We start from the raw sequence: 17,563 nt of genomic DNA on the forward strand, positions 1-17,563 counted from the left end.
TGTTCGGCACTGGAATTGATGCAGACGTCCCTGGACCACCAACATCAAGAGAGAATGGGGCCTCCTCATGTCTAGGCCGCTTATGCGGCAGGGTGACAAGTGCCATGGTCCTCACCAGCCCGGACCTGTGCGCCGATGTTTGCGGGATCTCCCGCAGTGCTCGGCCCAGTCCTTCCCTGGTGCCTAGGAGGATGATAACCCGGATGTTCGAGACTTCGAGACCATTTGAACCCCGGGGCCCCCCTGCTCCAAAAGCTTCAGAGGAGGGGTGTGACTGGGGCATTGAGGGTAATCGGTTCCCCACGGTCCTGAGGCGTCGAGGACGCAGACGCCACCGAAGGGTCGGACTTACCTGAGCTAAAGACCTTTTCCATTTTATCCAGCCTGGCCCGCGGCCCTTCAGGGTCATCTGAGCACTCAAGAACAGCCGTGGACATTGTGCGACACCCCCAGGCAGAGGATACACATTTCATGCGGATCTGTTAGGAACATAGTCTGGAGGCATTGGGGGCATTGACAGAAGCCCAAGGTCACCATGAGGGACACAGAGACCGCAAGGGCATGACGACTGGCGGATATGGAAGGACGATGAAAAAATTTCTCACTGACCGCAAGAACCCGAGGGGACCGAGAGAGAGACCCAGCGCGGGGAAAAAAGGCAGAAATTATTTGTGAAAAAAACTAGTTTTCCTCCTAAAAAGGCATGAGCTCTACCTCCGCGAGACAATAACTCTGCAGAAAAGAAAGGACTGAAGAGAGATCCTGCGTGGATGTGTGGATAGTGGTATGCTGGGCATGCTCAGTGTGCCAGCCAAAGTTTCTAGAAACTTTGACAGAAGTTTTCTGTGCCAGGCTCCATCTGATGATGTCACCCATGTGTGAGGGCTACCATCCTGCTTGTCCTAGGAGAAATGCACTTTACCTATGTAAGTGGGCTTTTGAAAATTGTTACAATATATGACATTAAATTGTCCACCTGCATAAGTGCACTTTATATGTGTAAATGACTTTTGAAAATTGCAACAATAGTATGTTACATTTACACGTGTAACTCTTTTGAAATTCACCTGTAAATTTGTACCTGAGGCACTGGAGAGTGACGTGACTTGTCCTAGGTCACAAGGTGCGGCACTGGGATTTGGTTTCCCTAGTTTGCAGCCTGCTGCTCTAATCAGATAACTCTTCCAATCAATGCAGATTCTATCCACCCTTCAATATGTTATATTTGCGGAACTCACTTTGCCATCTTCTGTGTAAATGTTTTCATTATATCCTTTTACTATGGTGCGATCGATGAACAGACTCCGCATTACCACAATCACTTTCAGCACTTTCCCCAAGGTCACCTGTCAGAACACAATGAGAGAAAGGTGAACACAAAGCAGGACTGGAATGAGCCAAAAGTGGACAGGAACTTTCAGCCAACTGTCCACAACTTCTTACCAATGGAGACAACTTTTCAACTAATGAAACCTTCCATTGCTTTTTATGGGAAAGCTTTTCTGTTTTATTTTAGTTAAAAAATAGAACCCAGAGTTACAATAAATTCAGAAGGTTAAACGGGGGATGCTCCAAGTGCCCAGAGCAAAGGATCCCAAACACTACTGTTTCAATTAAATTATTATTTATATTTAGGCTATGCCTTTTCACTGGCAGCTCAAGGTGAAATACATTCAGGTACAGTAGGCATTTTCCTGTCACCAGTTAAGTTTGAGTTGTTGGGTACTACTGATTGTATTTTTGCTGTAGCCTATGTAGTTGCCCAGAGCCTCTGCTAGAAGGGTGGTTTGATAAATGTGAATAAATAAATATGAGATATTAAATAATGGTTACAGGTTGGCTAGTCTATCCTGACAGAATCAATGCTTACAAGTTTTTGTGAAATCCAGTCCCAGGGATCTGAGGCAGTGCAATGTTTGGAAGTGTAAATGTTACAGTTCATAGGCAGGTCTATCTTGTAGATTTCTTTTACCATCAATAATTAAATCTGCTTTTTCAACAAGCAGTTTCTTTATTGTTAGATTTGGTTTCTTTGACCCCAGTCAGTGGATGCCCTGAGCATTATTTCTGTACTGAATGAACCTTCAAGTAGCTCGAAGTGATATTTTTTAAATTAAGGCATTTTAAGAAGGAATTTGCTATTAATCTGAAAAGCAAATGAATTTATACTAAAACCAAAGGACATCTACTCAGCTAATCATTTCTTTCTCAACTTCAGTATAAAACACAAAAATATTGCAATATAAGAATAAACATTTAAATAAATATACAGCTGTCTATACATAGCAGTGTTTTACATCATATGGTGTTATTTATACTATGAGAGACAAGCATATCTTCTCTATAATATCTGACATAGGTACTGGAGTATGCACGCCTCGGGACCTTCCAAAAGAATCTAGTAAAACTCAAATGAAACAGCAGGTAAAATTTGGAAAGGACTGTTCATCCTGGAAACACCTGAAATCAGAAGTGCCCTAACGATAGAAGTATTATCTGCTGTATTATTCAATATTTATTTACAATCGTTAGCAAAGATTTTGACTTTACTTTATGTTAGTTATTATATTCCAGCAAATGACAACTAATTTCTGGTGCCTTATGACTTGAATGGGCGATGTCCCACTAAATTCTTTCATCACTATTTTAAAGTTGTGAATGATTGGATGTTTGAGAATAGACTGATTTTGAATGTACAGAAAACAGTATTATGGACAGAAAGATGTATTCTCATTGGAAATTCAACATCTATGAGCATAGGAGATGATGAAATGGTACATTACACATACCCGGCTTACCGCCACAAAAGAAAGAGCACTATCTATAGCAGGACCCTCAAACTGGAATGCAATGCCCCCTGACCTGCAACTAGAACCCTGCCCCCACAAATGTAAAAAAACCCGAAAAACCTGGCTCTTCAAACAGGCCTTTGCATAAGCCCCTCCCCCTCTCTTTTGTCCTTTCAGACTGCACCGTAATCATTCCTCCTGTGCGAATTCCACTGACCCCTCCTACTACCCCTTGTTCTAATTATTATCCTCAAACATCAAGTTAAATTATTAACAGGCCGATACAGTAAAGCACGGCCGCAGTTACCCCGTTTCTAACCCGCTGTGTACTCACAATTTCGCCACGTAAGTCTAACCCGCGATTCACTATCTGTTTTTACCGATCCTTACTGCTTCTTTAACTTGACGCGTATCCCTTTCCGCCCGCGGCATGTATATGTATGTAAACGATCCGATTAGCTATTCCCTCCCTTACAGTAAAGTGCGCCCCGATTATTGCCTTTTTAACCTGCTATCTTGCCGCGTCTTTAACTTACTAACTTACCGTTAGTGTGGTTCACTGGTTGCTCAGCATATTCAATTTAAAGCTTTAACCTTGATATTTAAGGCTCATCATGATCCCATACATTCCACTGCACTGTCTGTATTCACAAGAATGTAATTATCTGATTCTACCACCAAAAGCCGCCCAGTCCCAAACCAACCCAATCCACAGAAAAAAAAATGCTTCTCGCACTTAGCCGCCCAGTCCCAAACCAACCCAATCCACAGAAAAAAAATGCTTCTTGCACTTAGCCACCCAGTCCCAAACCAACCCAATCCACAGAAAAAAAAAATGCTTCTTGCACTTAGCCGCCCAGTCCCAAACCAAACCAACCCAATCCAATCCAATCCAAGCCCAAGCAGCGAGAGACAAAATTTCACAGTCCCAAGTTTTCCCCCAGCCCCCGCTCACCTGCCCTGGCCGCGGCCACGCAAGCCCCCAGCAGCAGCAGTAGAAGGGCGGCGAGAGAGAGCAGCTTCAGCAGCCCCGCCGGCGAAGATGAATACGTGCACGCCTGTAGGTCCAATATGGGCGCTCAAGGCAGCGAAAGCGCATGCGCACACGCCGTGACCTCCGACGTTCAGCCGGTCATGGCGTGTGCACATGCGCCTTCGCTGCCTTGAGCAGCCATATTGGATCTACAGGCGTGCACGTATTCATCTTCGCCGGCGGGGCTGCTGAAGCTGCTCTCTCTCGCCGCCCTTCTACTGCTGCTGCTGCTGGGGGCTTGCGTGGCCGCGGCCAGGGCAAGTGAGCGGGGGCTGGGGGAAAGTTTGGGACTGTGAAATTTCGTCTCTCTCTGCTGGGGCTTGGATTGGGTTGGTTTGGGACTGTAGGAGAGCCATCCACTTCCTGGTACCTGTCATTTCAAACGTCATTTGAAATGACGTTTGAAATGACAGGTACCAGCGCACCCAGGATACTGTATCGGCGTTGTATAGTGCCTATACAGTAAAATGGATTGCGCTTCATGGACGCGCGTTGGACGCGGCTTGCATTTGCATGAGATTTAAATACAGTATCGAGCGGTAGGTGATCCGAACTGTGCGTGCGGCAAACGCGGGTGCGCCGGGCACTAACGCACCTCTTTCTACCGCCCCTTACTGTATCGGCCCGTAAGTTAGTTTAACCTTGTAACCTTCCCTTTATATCTTGAGATGATCCTTTCCTCATGCATAATCCTTGTTCTTTATACTTCCTGTTACCTTGTTTATGTTTCAAATATTAATGTACTTTTCTACCTGTTACTTGTAAACTGACGTGATGTTCTTCGAATGTTGGTATAAAAAAGCTTCAAATAAATAATAAATAAATAAATTGTAACAAAAAGATTCAAACTTAACTATGAGAGTGCAGGTTGAAGCAGTGGCCAAATTGGCATTTTTAAGATGATTAGGCCATTTAAGCACTATATTTATGGTACTGATTTGCAGGTGGTTGTCCAAGGTTTGGTATAAAGCAGATTAGATTATTATAATTCTCTATACTTAGGGCTAGTAAAAGTTTTATTAAGAGGGCTGCAATTAGTGCAGAATGTGGCTGCTAGGGTAATAACTGGGGCTGCATACAGGAAGAGAATTACCCCAAGATTGCTAGAACTACACTGATTGCTAGTACAGCAAAAATATTATTTAAAATTTTAACAATGTTGTACAAAGGAAAATATAGTGAGTCATCAAATTGTCTTATATCTGTAGTTATGTTGTGATGTGTTCATTATATCAGACTTTGCTGGTAGTGCCATTTTTAAATGATTATAAATTGCAGGAAACACAAAATAAAGCATTTTTTATTGCAGACCCAGCACCATGAAATTCTAATGGAAATGAGTTAAGGAGTGAAACAGATTATTTGACGTTAAGAAAGAAAATTAAAGCTATGCTATTTCAACAGGCATATGAGTGATCAAATAGAATTGTATGGTTTTATCTGATTTTTAGCTGTCTTTTTTTTTTATTGTGATTGTATATGTAAACTGATGGATGTACAGGTGTAATCTGCTTTGAACAACAGTTGTTCAAATGTAAGTTTTATAAATAAAGGTCAGATCAGCAAAAGAGAAATACTCTAAAATTAAACATGAAAACAAAATTCAGAGGATAATACACAACATTTTTCTAGGGATGAAAGAAATGTTAGCATATTTGTGGATAAATCTCCAGGAGACAATTTAGAGATAACAATCATCTTTTATGTATATAAAACAGAGTATGCCAACAGAGCCAGTTACTGACCAGTGCCAAAAAGACTGTTACAAATGAAAGTGGAAATAAAAATAGTGCTGAAGAAATAATTCACTGATAAACATTATTTCTATGTTCACAGGGCAGTGAATTAACAAGGCTCTTTGTCATTAACCTTTTTGTAAATAGTTATATACCTTTCAGCAATTGTGTTATAACTGTACTGAAAACAAAATTAAGTATAAAATTGGAATAAAGTAAAAGAATGTTTTTTTGTAACAAGAAAGTAATTAATTGTTAAATGTTTTACTGCCAACTCCCTAGTAGAGATTCCAGTTTACGTCAGTTGCACGGTGGAGCTGGAAATCCTCTTCTGTTTGCTAAATTGTCTTTTGTTTTGTTAAAGACACTCATTTCTTCCTTACGAAAAAAGTTGAGTCACATCACATTCCTTATTCTTGGCTTCAATGATTTGGATTTTTATATATTTTTTAAAATATTTAACTATCAATGAAGCACTGAAACAAAAGCTACCTGATTTCTTAGAAGTACCTCCAAGGAGAGCGTTTTCCACCGGACTATGAGCTGAGGAAGGTCATTTTCTGGCTGAGATTGAAAATCCATATAAAATGGAGAGTTAATGCCCTGTCAACTGACTATTTTGAACTTATCATGATATAATGGCCATTAAAAAAGCAGGAGGATTAAACATGCTGTAAAAAACAAATTATAGGTACAGAGAAGGGTGACAAAAATGATAAAGGAGATGGAAAAGCTCCCTAATGGAGAAAGACTAAACATATTAGGGCTCTCTAGCTTGGAAAAGAGAAGAGTGAGAGGGAATTTCATTGAGATTTAGAAAATCAAGAATGGGGTGGAACAGGTAATTAGGGAAAGCAGGTTTGCTTGCCGTAATTGGTGTTTTCCATAGATAGCAGAATGAATTAGCCATTGCAAGTGGGTGATATCATCTGGTGGCGCCAGACTCATCTGTCCTGGCTAGTAGAGCTTTGAATGCTACTGAGCATGTGTGGGAATTCCCATATGTGCATTGCCTCATGAGCCTCCTCAGTCAAAATCAGAACTTAATCTAGCTTAGGTAGTCAACTCTCCAGGGAAGTGGGAGGGTATTCCATGGCTAATTTATCCTGCTATCTCTGGAAAACACAGTTTACAGCAAGCAAACCTGCTTTTTCTGTCAATAAACAGGCTGAATTAGCCATTACAAGTGGGGAGTTTCAAGCTGAGGACTGCAGTCGAGCATTTACTGTGTAAGCAACCATGACTCTACTGTGGAGCGTAGACTACTGAGAAAACAGGTTATGCAAAACCTCTTGCCCAAATTTACTGCAGTTCTTGAGAGACTGTGAAATCAGTAGTGGGCCATACAAATGAGCATAGATGACCATGTTGCAGTTTTGTAGATGTCTTTGATAGGCATCTCTCTGTGGTGAGCAATGGAAGATGCCATAGCTGTAACTTAATGAGCTTTTATAGAATCTGTGATTTGCAAGCCTGTACCTTCATAGCAATGCTGTATGCAAACCACTATTCAGTAAGAGAAAGTACATTTGGTGAGTGGGACACCAAGTCTAGTAGGATCAGAGGATACGAAGAGTTGTGAAGCTTGGTGATGCGACTAAGTTCTTTTTTTGTAAGATTCTTTTGCAATCCACAGTATGAAATCTCTCTCTTCTTTATGCATATGTGGCCTTGGACAGAAGGTAAGGAGGAGAATAGATTGAATTGATAAACAAATTAATTTTGGAGGAACACTACCTTGATATGGAAGAAATGCATTTTTGTGGATTAGGGTGGCCCTTAGTTGTATATGATTTTGTGAACTGAAATATTTTTCATCTCCTAACCCCCAAAATTGTTTCAATTGGTGTAAAAGAACTTTCTGTAAAATTTCAGTTCAATCAGATAATATTAAAATGGCACCCAAAGGTCCTGAAGTTTCAGACTTTAACAAAATTGATATTTTTTATATTAAACTGTTTTTTGCCTGTACAAATCTTGAGAAAATGTTTGATCGTGATTTACTCTATTTTCCATGTCAACATCACATCTTCAAATTAGTCTTGAGAAGTAGTTTTGATGCAGTAATCGGTGCAACTTCCGGACCAGATGTGAATTTGTTTAAAAGATTTAGGGAAACCTGGTCAGCCATAGATAACAAAAAATTCCATAGTGGGATAGAAGATGTCACCGAAGATGTTTGTGTCAGTATGCTGGAATTTCTACAAGAACAGTTATGTCATAAACAGCATAGAGATGATTACCATGAATTAGTAGAATTGGCCATGACCTTCCTCAGTGGTACTCCCCAAAAGGAGTCTCATTTCACTTTCCTGGAGCTGTGAGCCACACTCTGTGGATGGCAAGGCTATTTATGCTTTTAAAATATATTTATTCCAAGATCAATTTAAACTGACCAAAAAAGAGAATGATTCAATCAGAAGAACATGCATTTTTCTTATCAGACTATTTATGAGCCTAATTCCTAGCATCGCTGGCTCTGAAAACTCCATATCTAGATTACAATTTTTTTTACTGAAATTAATCGAGTGTAAGGATGTAGATCCAGAAATTAGTAATGCTGCTGTGAAAAAAATTCGCAAACTATTTATGGTATATATCACCACAAACTGCAGCATTCGCATTCTTTGATGATGATGTTCCACTAGACATTAAGCAAAAAATGGCTACTATAATGATGACTACAGAAGACAGCATGCAGAAAATCAAATAAAATGAAACACTGTTAATAGTGAAGACATCAACCGTTTAAAAGAAAAATAATTCTATGATTTTATTTCCGCAGAATCGAAGATGTGCTTCTCAAGATTTTCAATAAACACAAATTTTCTAAAAAATTGCCCATCTACTTAGAAAGATATCATCAACTTCCAACATGGGTTGGAAACATTGAAAATCATTGTAGTAGTTAACGATGTGGTTGAGAGAAGAGTGAAGCTAATCCAAGAATATCACAACATTCTGACCAAGAACAAAAAAGAAAAGCAATATATCGTGCAGATTGTTAGTAAACACAGAAAAAAGTACCCAGATGTTACCAAATCTGGCCTAATGGTACAGTAAAATCTGGTATATTATTACATTTTTATTATTTCCATTTTAGATGTTATTTTGCGAAGTATGTATTTTTCTTTTGGTTTCAATTTTTGCTCAATATCTTGGCTAATTTTTTTTTCATATAAATAATTGTATGAAGAAAATACCGTAGTTCAAAAATAAAATTCTTTCAATTATGCTTGACTTTTATTGCCCCAAACAATGTTTGAAAATGAAATACAAATGTTTTAAATAAGAAATACTAATTTTCGGTGAAATTTGAAACTTTAAGGCCTTTGGGGGTCACCTTACCATAGTTCAATTGAGCTGAAATTTGGCAAGGAGCACATTTTCATATATTGGAGCAAGATTAGGGGTTGGGAGCAAAGAATTTCAAAAGCTGAAAAATAAGGGCCATCCTAATGTGGATAGTGAATGAGTGCTTGGAGTTTGCTGACTCTCTTGGTTGATGTTATTGTTACAAGAAAAACTACTTTCCAAGTTAGGAATTCGAGAGAAGCCAATTCTAATAGTTCAAAAGGTAGCATCATTAATATGAGATAAGCACATTCAGGTCTCTTGGAACGAGAGGTTTAACATGCCACAAAACCTTCATGAATCTTGACACCAGTGAGTTAACTGAGATAGCTGTATGAGATTTACAAACCATGTCTGTCTGACCAAGGTTGGAGCTATGAGGATCAGACAGGCTTGATTATGTAACACTTACTGTACTGTTCTGGCGATTAAAGGAATTGGTGGAAAAGCGTACATGAAATTTGTATTCCATTTCAGCAGAAAAGTATTCTGAGCTAATGTGAAGTTGCTGGGTAGAATCGAGCAGAAGTTCTCCAGGTTTCTGTGTTGGGCTTGAAGCAATTCACAAAAAACGGGGAAGTACCTTTTTTATAATCACAATTCTTTGAAAAAATGCTTAAAAAAATGTCTAAAAAATGGACCTATGATTAAATGTGTGCCCCTTTCACTCATCGATGGAGCATAAGCTTCGCTCTGAAAGATAATAACTAAGGGGTTATATGATGGTTCCATAAAATCATTTAAAAGTGAAATTGACAAGACCGGCAAATACGTTTGTACTTTTCATTGGTAATAATATCATATTGCCCTATAAGGCGTGGTTTTTTGTAATATGAAAAAAGTGACAGGCAAATTTTAAACAAATCATAGGAAGTATTTTTTCACTCAGCACACAATCAATATGTGAATATGTTACCAGAGGACATGGTCAAGGCAACTAACATAGTGGGGTTCACAAAGAGGATTAGCCAAGTTCCTGAAGGAAAAATCCATAAAACAGTTAATAGCCAGGTAGATTTGGGAAAGCCAGCATTTATTCCTGGAAATGAATTACAAGAATTAGATCAACTATTAGGGATCTGCCAGATATGTGTGATCTGGACTGGCCACTGTTGGAGACAGGATGCTGGGCTCGATGGACCTTGGTTTGACTCAACATGTTTCTTAACTGCCTGAAGAGTGTCAAAGGTCATAGCTTCCTGGTTGAAAAGACTTGTTTTCACTATTGTGTTTGACTAAGAATTTAGCTCCTAGGTGTAAAGTGTTTATACAATGCTTCTAATTTTTAGTTGAGAAGGAGATAATCTATATGAAGATTCAGTGAAAGAAGTCTTCTGTACAGTAATATAACAACATAGTTAATGACAGCAGATAAAGACCAAAATGGTCCATCCAGTCTGCCCAACAAGTAACTTAGGGTAATAATTGCCGTTCTGTGCAGGTAGCCCCCATACTTTCTAGTAACTGCTGCTCCATGCAGATATTCCATGCAGAAATTAAATTTTGGATTTAATGGAGGTTACTCCATTTCTTCGTTTCCATTCTCTAGCCACTAAGGCTTCTCTGTATTTGTCCCATGCCCTTTTTATTTATTTATTTATTTATTTATTTATTTATTTAAAGCTTTTATATACCGACGTTCATTTGCACATCACATCGGTTTACATGGAACAGGGTGATTAAATAAGAAAAGAACGTTTACATGGAACAGTTGGTAACATAACAATAAACAGTACTGGTAATTTTATTTATTTATTGATTTGTTTTTATATACCGACATTCACCCAAGGGTATCACATTGGTTTACATAATGTCTAGTGAGATAGTGTGAAAACAGGTCATACTATCTTTACATTGAGAGACATAGTAAAATTACATTGATACAGAGCAGAAATACAGTGAAGTAATGTTTTGTGATGTATAACATTTTAACATTGTAGAATAAAAGTGATTTGTTATCTTGATAAAATAACAGCTAGCGTTTGATTTGGCTTTTGCGAATTCTCATTGTGGGATATGTGCGTGGATAGAGTTTTGTTTGGTATTGGTTACTGGGGATGACTGGGGGTTAACTGTTGGCTGGGTAGGCTTTTGGGAATAGCCATGTTTTTAGCGATTTCTTGAAGTTCTGTGATGAGGGTTCCGTTCTGAGATTTGCTGGTAATTTTTTCCATAGTGTGGGGCCTGCAATTGATATTGCTCGTTCTTGTGTTGAGGTGAAGTGGGCCAGTTTGTTGGATGGGATGGAGAGTAGTCCGGTGTTATTGGATCGTAGGTTCCGTTGGGAGGTGTATGGATGAAGGGTGTTCCTTAGCCAGTCTGTTTTTTCATTGTTAAGGGACTTGTGTGAGGGCTTTATATTGAATTCTGTGTGTTATGGGGAGCTAGTGGATTTTGAAATCCATTACCATTTTTGTCTTCACTACCTCATCCGAGAGGGCATTCCATGCATTTACCACCCTTTCCATGAAAAAATATATCCTGACATTATTCCTGAATTTTCCCCCTTGGGGTTGCATATCATGACCGCTAGTTTTACAACTTCTTTTTAATCAGAAAAAATTGATTTTTGTAAATCATTAATTCCTTTCAGGTATTTGAAAGTCTGTATCATATCTCCCTTGTCTCTCCTCTAGGATATATATATTTAGGTTCTCCAGTCTCCAACATAAGCCTTCCAGTGCAGACCCCACACCACTTTGGTTACCTTTCTCCAGACCGCTTTCATCCTGCCCTTACTCTTAACCTTTGTTAGATATGATCTCCAGAACTGAATACAGTACCTTAGGTGAGGCCTCATCAATCACCTGTACAAGGGCCTTATCACCTCCTTTTTCCTGATGGTTATAACTTTCTATATATAGCCCAGCATTCCTCTGGCCTTAGCCACTGCCTTGTCACATTGTTCGTTACCTTCAGGTCGTCAGACCCCAAGGTCCTTCTCTCAGTTCATGTACATCAGTCTTTTGCATGTGTGTTTCACTTTGCTGCCAGCAAACATGTTTCTAAAACTTATGAACTCTATTAGGACTTTGGTATCCATGGACAGACTGACATCAGTTACTTGATTGCATTCATTTTTGCAGAAATAACTACAGAAGTGCAGTGACTGCAAAGTTCTTTAGGCATCCTTGACAAATACCTTAGAGCATGTAGTAAGTACATTTTGAACGCTATCAAGCCATGGTTCCTGTTGTTTCTATAAAAAATATAGGGCTTGAACACAGTACAACTAGTTCATTATGCCCATATTACTATGCACATAATATGCTCCAGAAAGGCAACTACTTCTGTATATAGAAATCCTGGTCTGCCTATATAGTCTCTCCATCAGTTTAGGCCTGATTTACAAAGATTTATCCCCAATTCTGTGACCAAGGGGAAAAAGCTAGTTTTGTTTATTAATTACACTGTTTTTATTTCAAAACTGTTGGATAAGCATAGCTGAAAATCAGCTGCTCATGAATGTTTAATGACTTTGTAGTCTGAAAATGAACACATTTATCAGTTTTTAAACAAGAATTCAAATTATGATGTGGATAGGGCAAAAAAGGTAGACGATCTGGGTTCTGAAAAAGTTTTGAGTCTCTGTAATCTTTGTAGTCTGTTCTTAGAATCTAGTGTATGGGCTACTGGTTCATCACACAGACAGATAAGATGTCTGGACACCAAATTCTCCTTCATTCCTTGCCCAAAGTTTTTCTTCAGAAGGAAAAATATAACTATTGTTAATGCTCTGCAGTTCAACAAAGGCAAATTAAATGCATGGTTTTGTTTCTCTATTTATGGTCCTCAAAATATTTCTTACAGCATTTCCTTAGTATCAGCACTTCTATTTCAGCTTCTACAAAAGCCTGGTTAAGATATCTAGCCAGATAGAGCAAGTGAAGTTCTGTCTACCCCCACTTTATCCATCTGATCTGAATGCATATTCCATTATGTGTGTAAAACAAAGAACATTATTGTTTTGTCTCAGCTAATGTGTCAAAAGAAAGACAAACCTCAGACCTCCAACCTGTGCTTCCTCCCCCAAAGCAATTCCCAGTACTGAACATTGAAACTACAGGTGGCACAGTGACGATTATCCATGTCCCTGTCAGGGCAGATAATAAAGTGTGACAACGCTTTTGGCAGCTGTGAGTAAAAGATGACAGATGAACTTCTGTTAAGTTCCCAGACAGATCAGTTTAAGGTGAGAGCATCTCATTGTTTGGATAAAATAAGATCAGACATTGCTACTGACAATATTTTCTAGCTGAGGAAACTGAGCAGCCACAAACATCTTTGTGGTATTTTGCTTATCTTGATATGTACTTATGATTGTGACTTTCTTTTACAGTAGAATATTATGAGTGAGCATGTGGAGGGCACCAACCTACACAGTGAGGGTAATCAATAGTTTGTGGTTCTCCTAACAGAAAAACAAGAGGAGTTTCTCTTACCTGCTAATTCTCCTGTTAATCTCCAGCCAGTCTGGACCATGTAAGGTGCTGAGCCACTTCTCCCTCCCTCTCCCCAGCAGTCTGGAAAAGGGAAACCTTGAAGTCAGCCAGAGGCTAACTTGGGTGGCTCCTCTCTTGCCATCTTCCCTGCCCCCAGAAACTGCAAGCAATTCTTCTGTGTAGTTATAATTGGTTAACCATTTGCATTTCAGTTGATTAAATGGTTAGCTTTTTAAACAATATCTATGTCCTTACTCCTCAATGCCTTATTTAGCTACACCAGCCTAGAGCAGCACTACCTCCATATCAGAAGGTCCATCTGCTTTTCTTACTGAATAAACAAGAGTACAGAACTCAGAAAATCTTCAGATAATAAACAGTCACAAGACTGAATAATATGATAACTGGAATTAGGTAATGCTTTTCTTGCAGACACATCCAGCATGACTACAGCTTCTGAAGAGCAAAGAGAAACACATACAGCATTAATATTGTTCCTCAACATCAGCTAGATATACTGAGGCATGAGGGCAATAAAGTGAATTTACCAAGGTCAGAGAAAGAGTGTCAGTGACAGAGATGGGACTAGAAATAATGCATAAAAAGATAAGGTAATTTGCATAAGGTGGCATAGAGAGCAAATGCCAGAGTTGGAATAGAAATTCAAGACTCAGAAGTTTTGAGTAGTAGTTCTGTGTTGAGACCAGGAGCTCCTTTCCCTTCATGTGAATATAGACCTTCTGTTCTAGTTAACATAGCATAAAGGAGAGAAGCTGTTGAGCACAGAATAGATCCTTTAACAAATGCTAAGAGGTCTCTGCCTGCAGCCAGTGCTGGTGCTTTCATTAGGCAAACTAGGTAGTCATCTAGAGCGCCAAGATTTGGGGGGCAGCAAAATCTTAATAGTGGGAGGTCTAGAGGGGTGCTGTAGCACAGCCAATACCACCACAGAAGGGAGAGCTGTGCTGGAGCCATTGCCATCAATAGTTAAGTTGGGAGAGGGGGTGAATGACCAAAGGTTTGACTAGGGTGCTAAATATGCTTGCATCAGGCCTGCCTGTACCCCATTCATGGGCGTCCTTCACCTCAATCCATATGCTATTCGAACTGTATTAACAATGATATTGTTTTCTTTTGAAAAGCAAAAGTTTTCCCATTAAATTTAAACTCCTTCTGTTGATAGACTGTTAGCACTCTGCTTTTTAATATTTTGCCCCTAGGATATATGCCAACTCGACCTTGATGTAAAAAATTTTAATTCAAATCAATACATCTACAAGGTCACTTTAAAATTCAATTAATATGAATAGGACCCCCCCCTCCCCCAGTTCTGTGAGCCGAAAATGGAACAGTTGTAAGTTTGCTTTTCTTAAAGAATATCACATAGCTCCTGTTATGGCTTTCTGTCTGTACTAAAACTTCTGCTATATTGCAGGCCGATACAGTACAGTGCGCTCTGGCAGAGTGCACTGTTAGCCTGCGTTTCGCCACACTATTTTTACCTCTTATACAGTAAGGGGTAATAGTGCGTCGAAAACACGCGGCCAACCCCCCCCGAAACTAATAGCACCCACAACATGCAAATGCATGTTGATGGCCCTATTAGTTATTCCCGCACGATACAGAAAGTAAAATGTGCAGCCAAGCCGCACATTTTACTTTCAGAAATTAACGCCTGCCCAAAGACTGACGTTAATTTCGGCAGGCACCAGGAAAGTGTACAGAAAAGCAGTAAAAGCTAAAAAAAAAGGTAAAAATTAAAATAAATAAATATCTGCCCACGGGTCAGAAGATGGACACTCAATTTTGCCGGCATCCATTTTACGAACTTGTAGCTGTCAGCGGGTTTGAGAACTGACGCTGGTAAAATTGAGTGTCGGCTGTCAAACCTGCTGACAGGCGCCGCTTCTGTCAAAAAGTTGGCGCTAGGGACGCGTGGGCCCTCATTTGCATATTGTTCCCTCCTGAATCACGCGCACAGGAGAGTGGCTTGTGCGCACGTCGGGAGAGTGGGCGCTTGCCGGCTCTCCCGCGACTTTTACTGAATTAGCCTCTTGGTTTTCAGCTGTCTTCACTCTTTGTTTATGGGGCCATTCATAGTTCTCTTATGTATGGCAGTGGACAGTTCCAAAACTCACTGCTCAGAGGGATTTAAATCTGCAGTATCATGCAACCTTTATGGCAGGGGTGGCCTATTGGCATCTCGTGAGCCGCATGTGGCTCTCTGATGTACAAACTGTGGCTCGCGAGAGAAATCCAGCCTTTACTGTTGATCGTCTCGTCTGCTTGCTGCAATCCTCCTCATTCTCAGCAGCCAGCTCATGAGCGGAAGTTGTTAGTTTACAATTTTCACCTCAGAAGCTGCTCCTGAGAAGGGGGAGTGTCGCAGTACACAGGAGCAACCTGCCACATCTACATCCTTCTCCTCTCCCCTCCAAATGACAGCCACTATATATAAAGTCTGGCTGGGCTGCCGTGGAGTCCATCCTACGGTGGCCAAAGAAGTCCAGGCCTTCAGCAACGCCCATCCTGTGGTGGTTGAAACTGAGGTCTGGCTGTGGAGCCCATCCTGCAGCACCCTAACCTGACAGACCGCTGTGGAAGAGGAAGGGTAGGATGCCATGGCGTCCATCTCACATCAACTGAAGACAAAGCCCTGAGAGTGCCTGCTGCTTGTGTGTATATTTGAGAGCGTGCCTGCCTGCCTACTTGTGTGTTTGAGAGCGTGCTGACCTGCCTGTGTATGTGTGCTTCAGAGACCTGCCTGCCTGAGAGAGTGCTTGCTTGCCTTTTTGTGTGTGCCTGACAGTATCTGCCTACCTGGTGGGTCTCAATGGCTGCCTGCCTGCATGTTATGGGTGCATGCGAGAATTCCTATTGTGTGGGTGGGTGGGTGTAAGAGTGCCTGCCTGCCTGTCTGTGTGCATGAGAGCATGTGAGGAATGTTTGCGAGAATGAACACGAATGTGTGTGTGTGCGCGCGAGACAGAGAGAGAAAGAATAACGTTTTTGTGGCTCTCTTCTCTCCAACCCACAATAATCTCAGGATGACTGGTTATCAAAAAAATCTCAGGTATGGAGAGCAAAAGATTTTGAAACCTTTATTTGTTTTAATTTTTGAGTGTTATTTGATTGGTCTGCTGTTTTGAAACATTGGATTGGTGTTTGGGAAATATTTAAACAGTTATGAGGGCTTTTAATTACTCGATATTCTATTAGCTTTTTTGAAATATTTATCTTAATTAATATAGTTTTACTATTATGAATGTTTTATATGTTTTGATTTTATTTGGTGTTTTATGAGGAATGGTGGTGTTTCTTTCTTCCATTGTTGTACCACATAATACAGTTGGGCATGTTGCAGTTTCCAGTAAAGTTTTTATCTGCATGTCTCTTTTTCTACTTTATGTTCATTTTTTATGTAATTGGTGAGGGTCTGTGTTTTCTGCATGTATGAGGTATTCTGCTAGCATAGGGGTGGCCAACCAGTGTCTCATGAGTTTTATGCACTGTTTGTGGCATCAGTGAGTCTCCTGGAGAGTGTGAGTGCCAAGATGGGGTGAGAATGTGAAAGGGAAGGGGCTGTTGCAGGCTGTGGAAGGGCTGGCAGCAAGTAAGAACTTTACATAGTGCGGTATTACTGGGGAACTCACTATGACGGTAACTTTGAAATAGCCAAGGGGTACACATGTATGTGCGTAAGCCAGCTCACGCTCAGAGATGTAGCCATTTTATAACATATGCACATATGATATAAAATCAGCTGTAGGCACCTACATGTGCGCGCAATTTTATATAGACACGTGCATATGCGCGAAATGCCGGCTCTACTGCATGAGGGGATTTTATTAGATACGCAAGCTCATGCAATTACCAGTTTTCCCAAGAAAAGGACAGATCTTCCTAACCCCCCTAGTTAATATGCCTCCCTTTTACGCCCAACCCTTAAACCCTGCTAACTAGCCTCGTTTGTTTTGTTTCATTACTTCACGCCATCTATAGCAGAAGTAAAGTTAGGTGGTAAGGGACCCTGGCTTGTGCGCATATTTACGTGCACATTTCATGTTACATACCCAGACGACCCATGTCCCATACAGACCCCGCCCACGCTTCTCCCCTTTTTTGCCTTTCCCATTTGTGTTCTTCTTAAAATCCATGTCAACCTGAGATACTCATGTATCTCCTGGCTTTGGTGGGCTTTTAAAATTT

General features: G+C 40.3%; 1 protein-coding gene across 2 annotated transcripts in view; it reads right to left on the minus strand.

Moving 5' to 3' along the window:
- MED27 (mediator complex subunit 27) overlaps window positions 1-17,563 on the minus strand; it is a 540,635-nt gene that overhangs the window by 69,630 nt on the left and 453,442 nt on the right. For both annotated transcript variants that reach the window (XM_029611521.1, XM_029611520.1), the window contains exon 5: window positions 1,239-1,346. In XM_029611521.1, coding sequence (XP_029467381.1) covers window positions 1,239-1,346 — 108 coding nt within the window. The remainder of the gene's footprint in view (window positions 1-1,238; window positions 1,347-17,563) is intronic.

Source organism: Rhinatrema bivittatum, chromosome 8 (assembly GCF_901001135.1).
Source record: "Rhinatrema bivittatum chromosome 8, aRhiBiv1.1, whole genome shotgun sequence".
Taxonomy (NCBI): Eukaryota; Metazoa; Chordata; class Amphibia; order Gymnophiona; family Rhinatrematidae; genus Rhinatrema; species Rhinatrema bivittatum.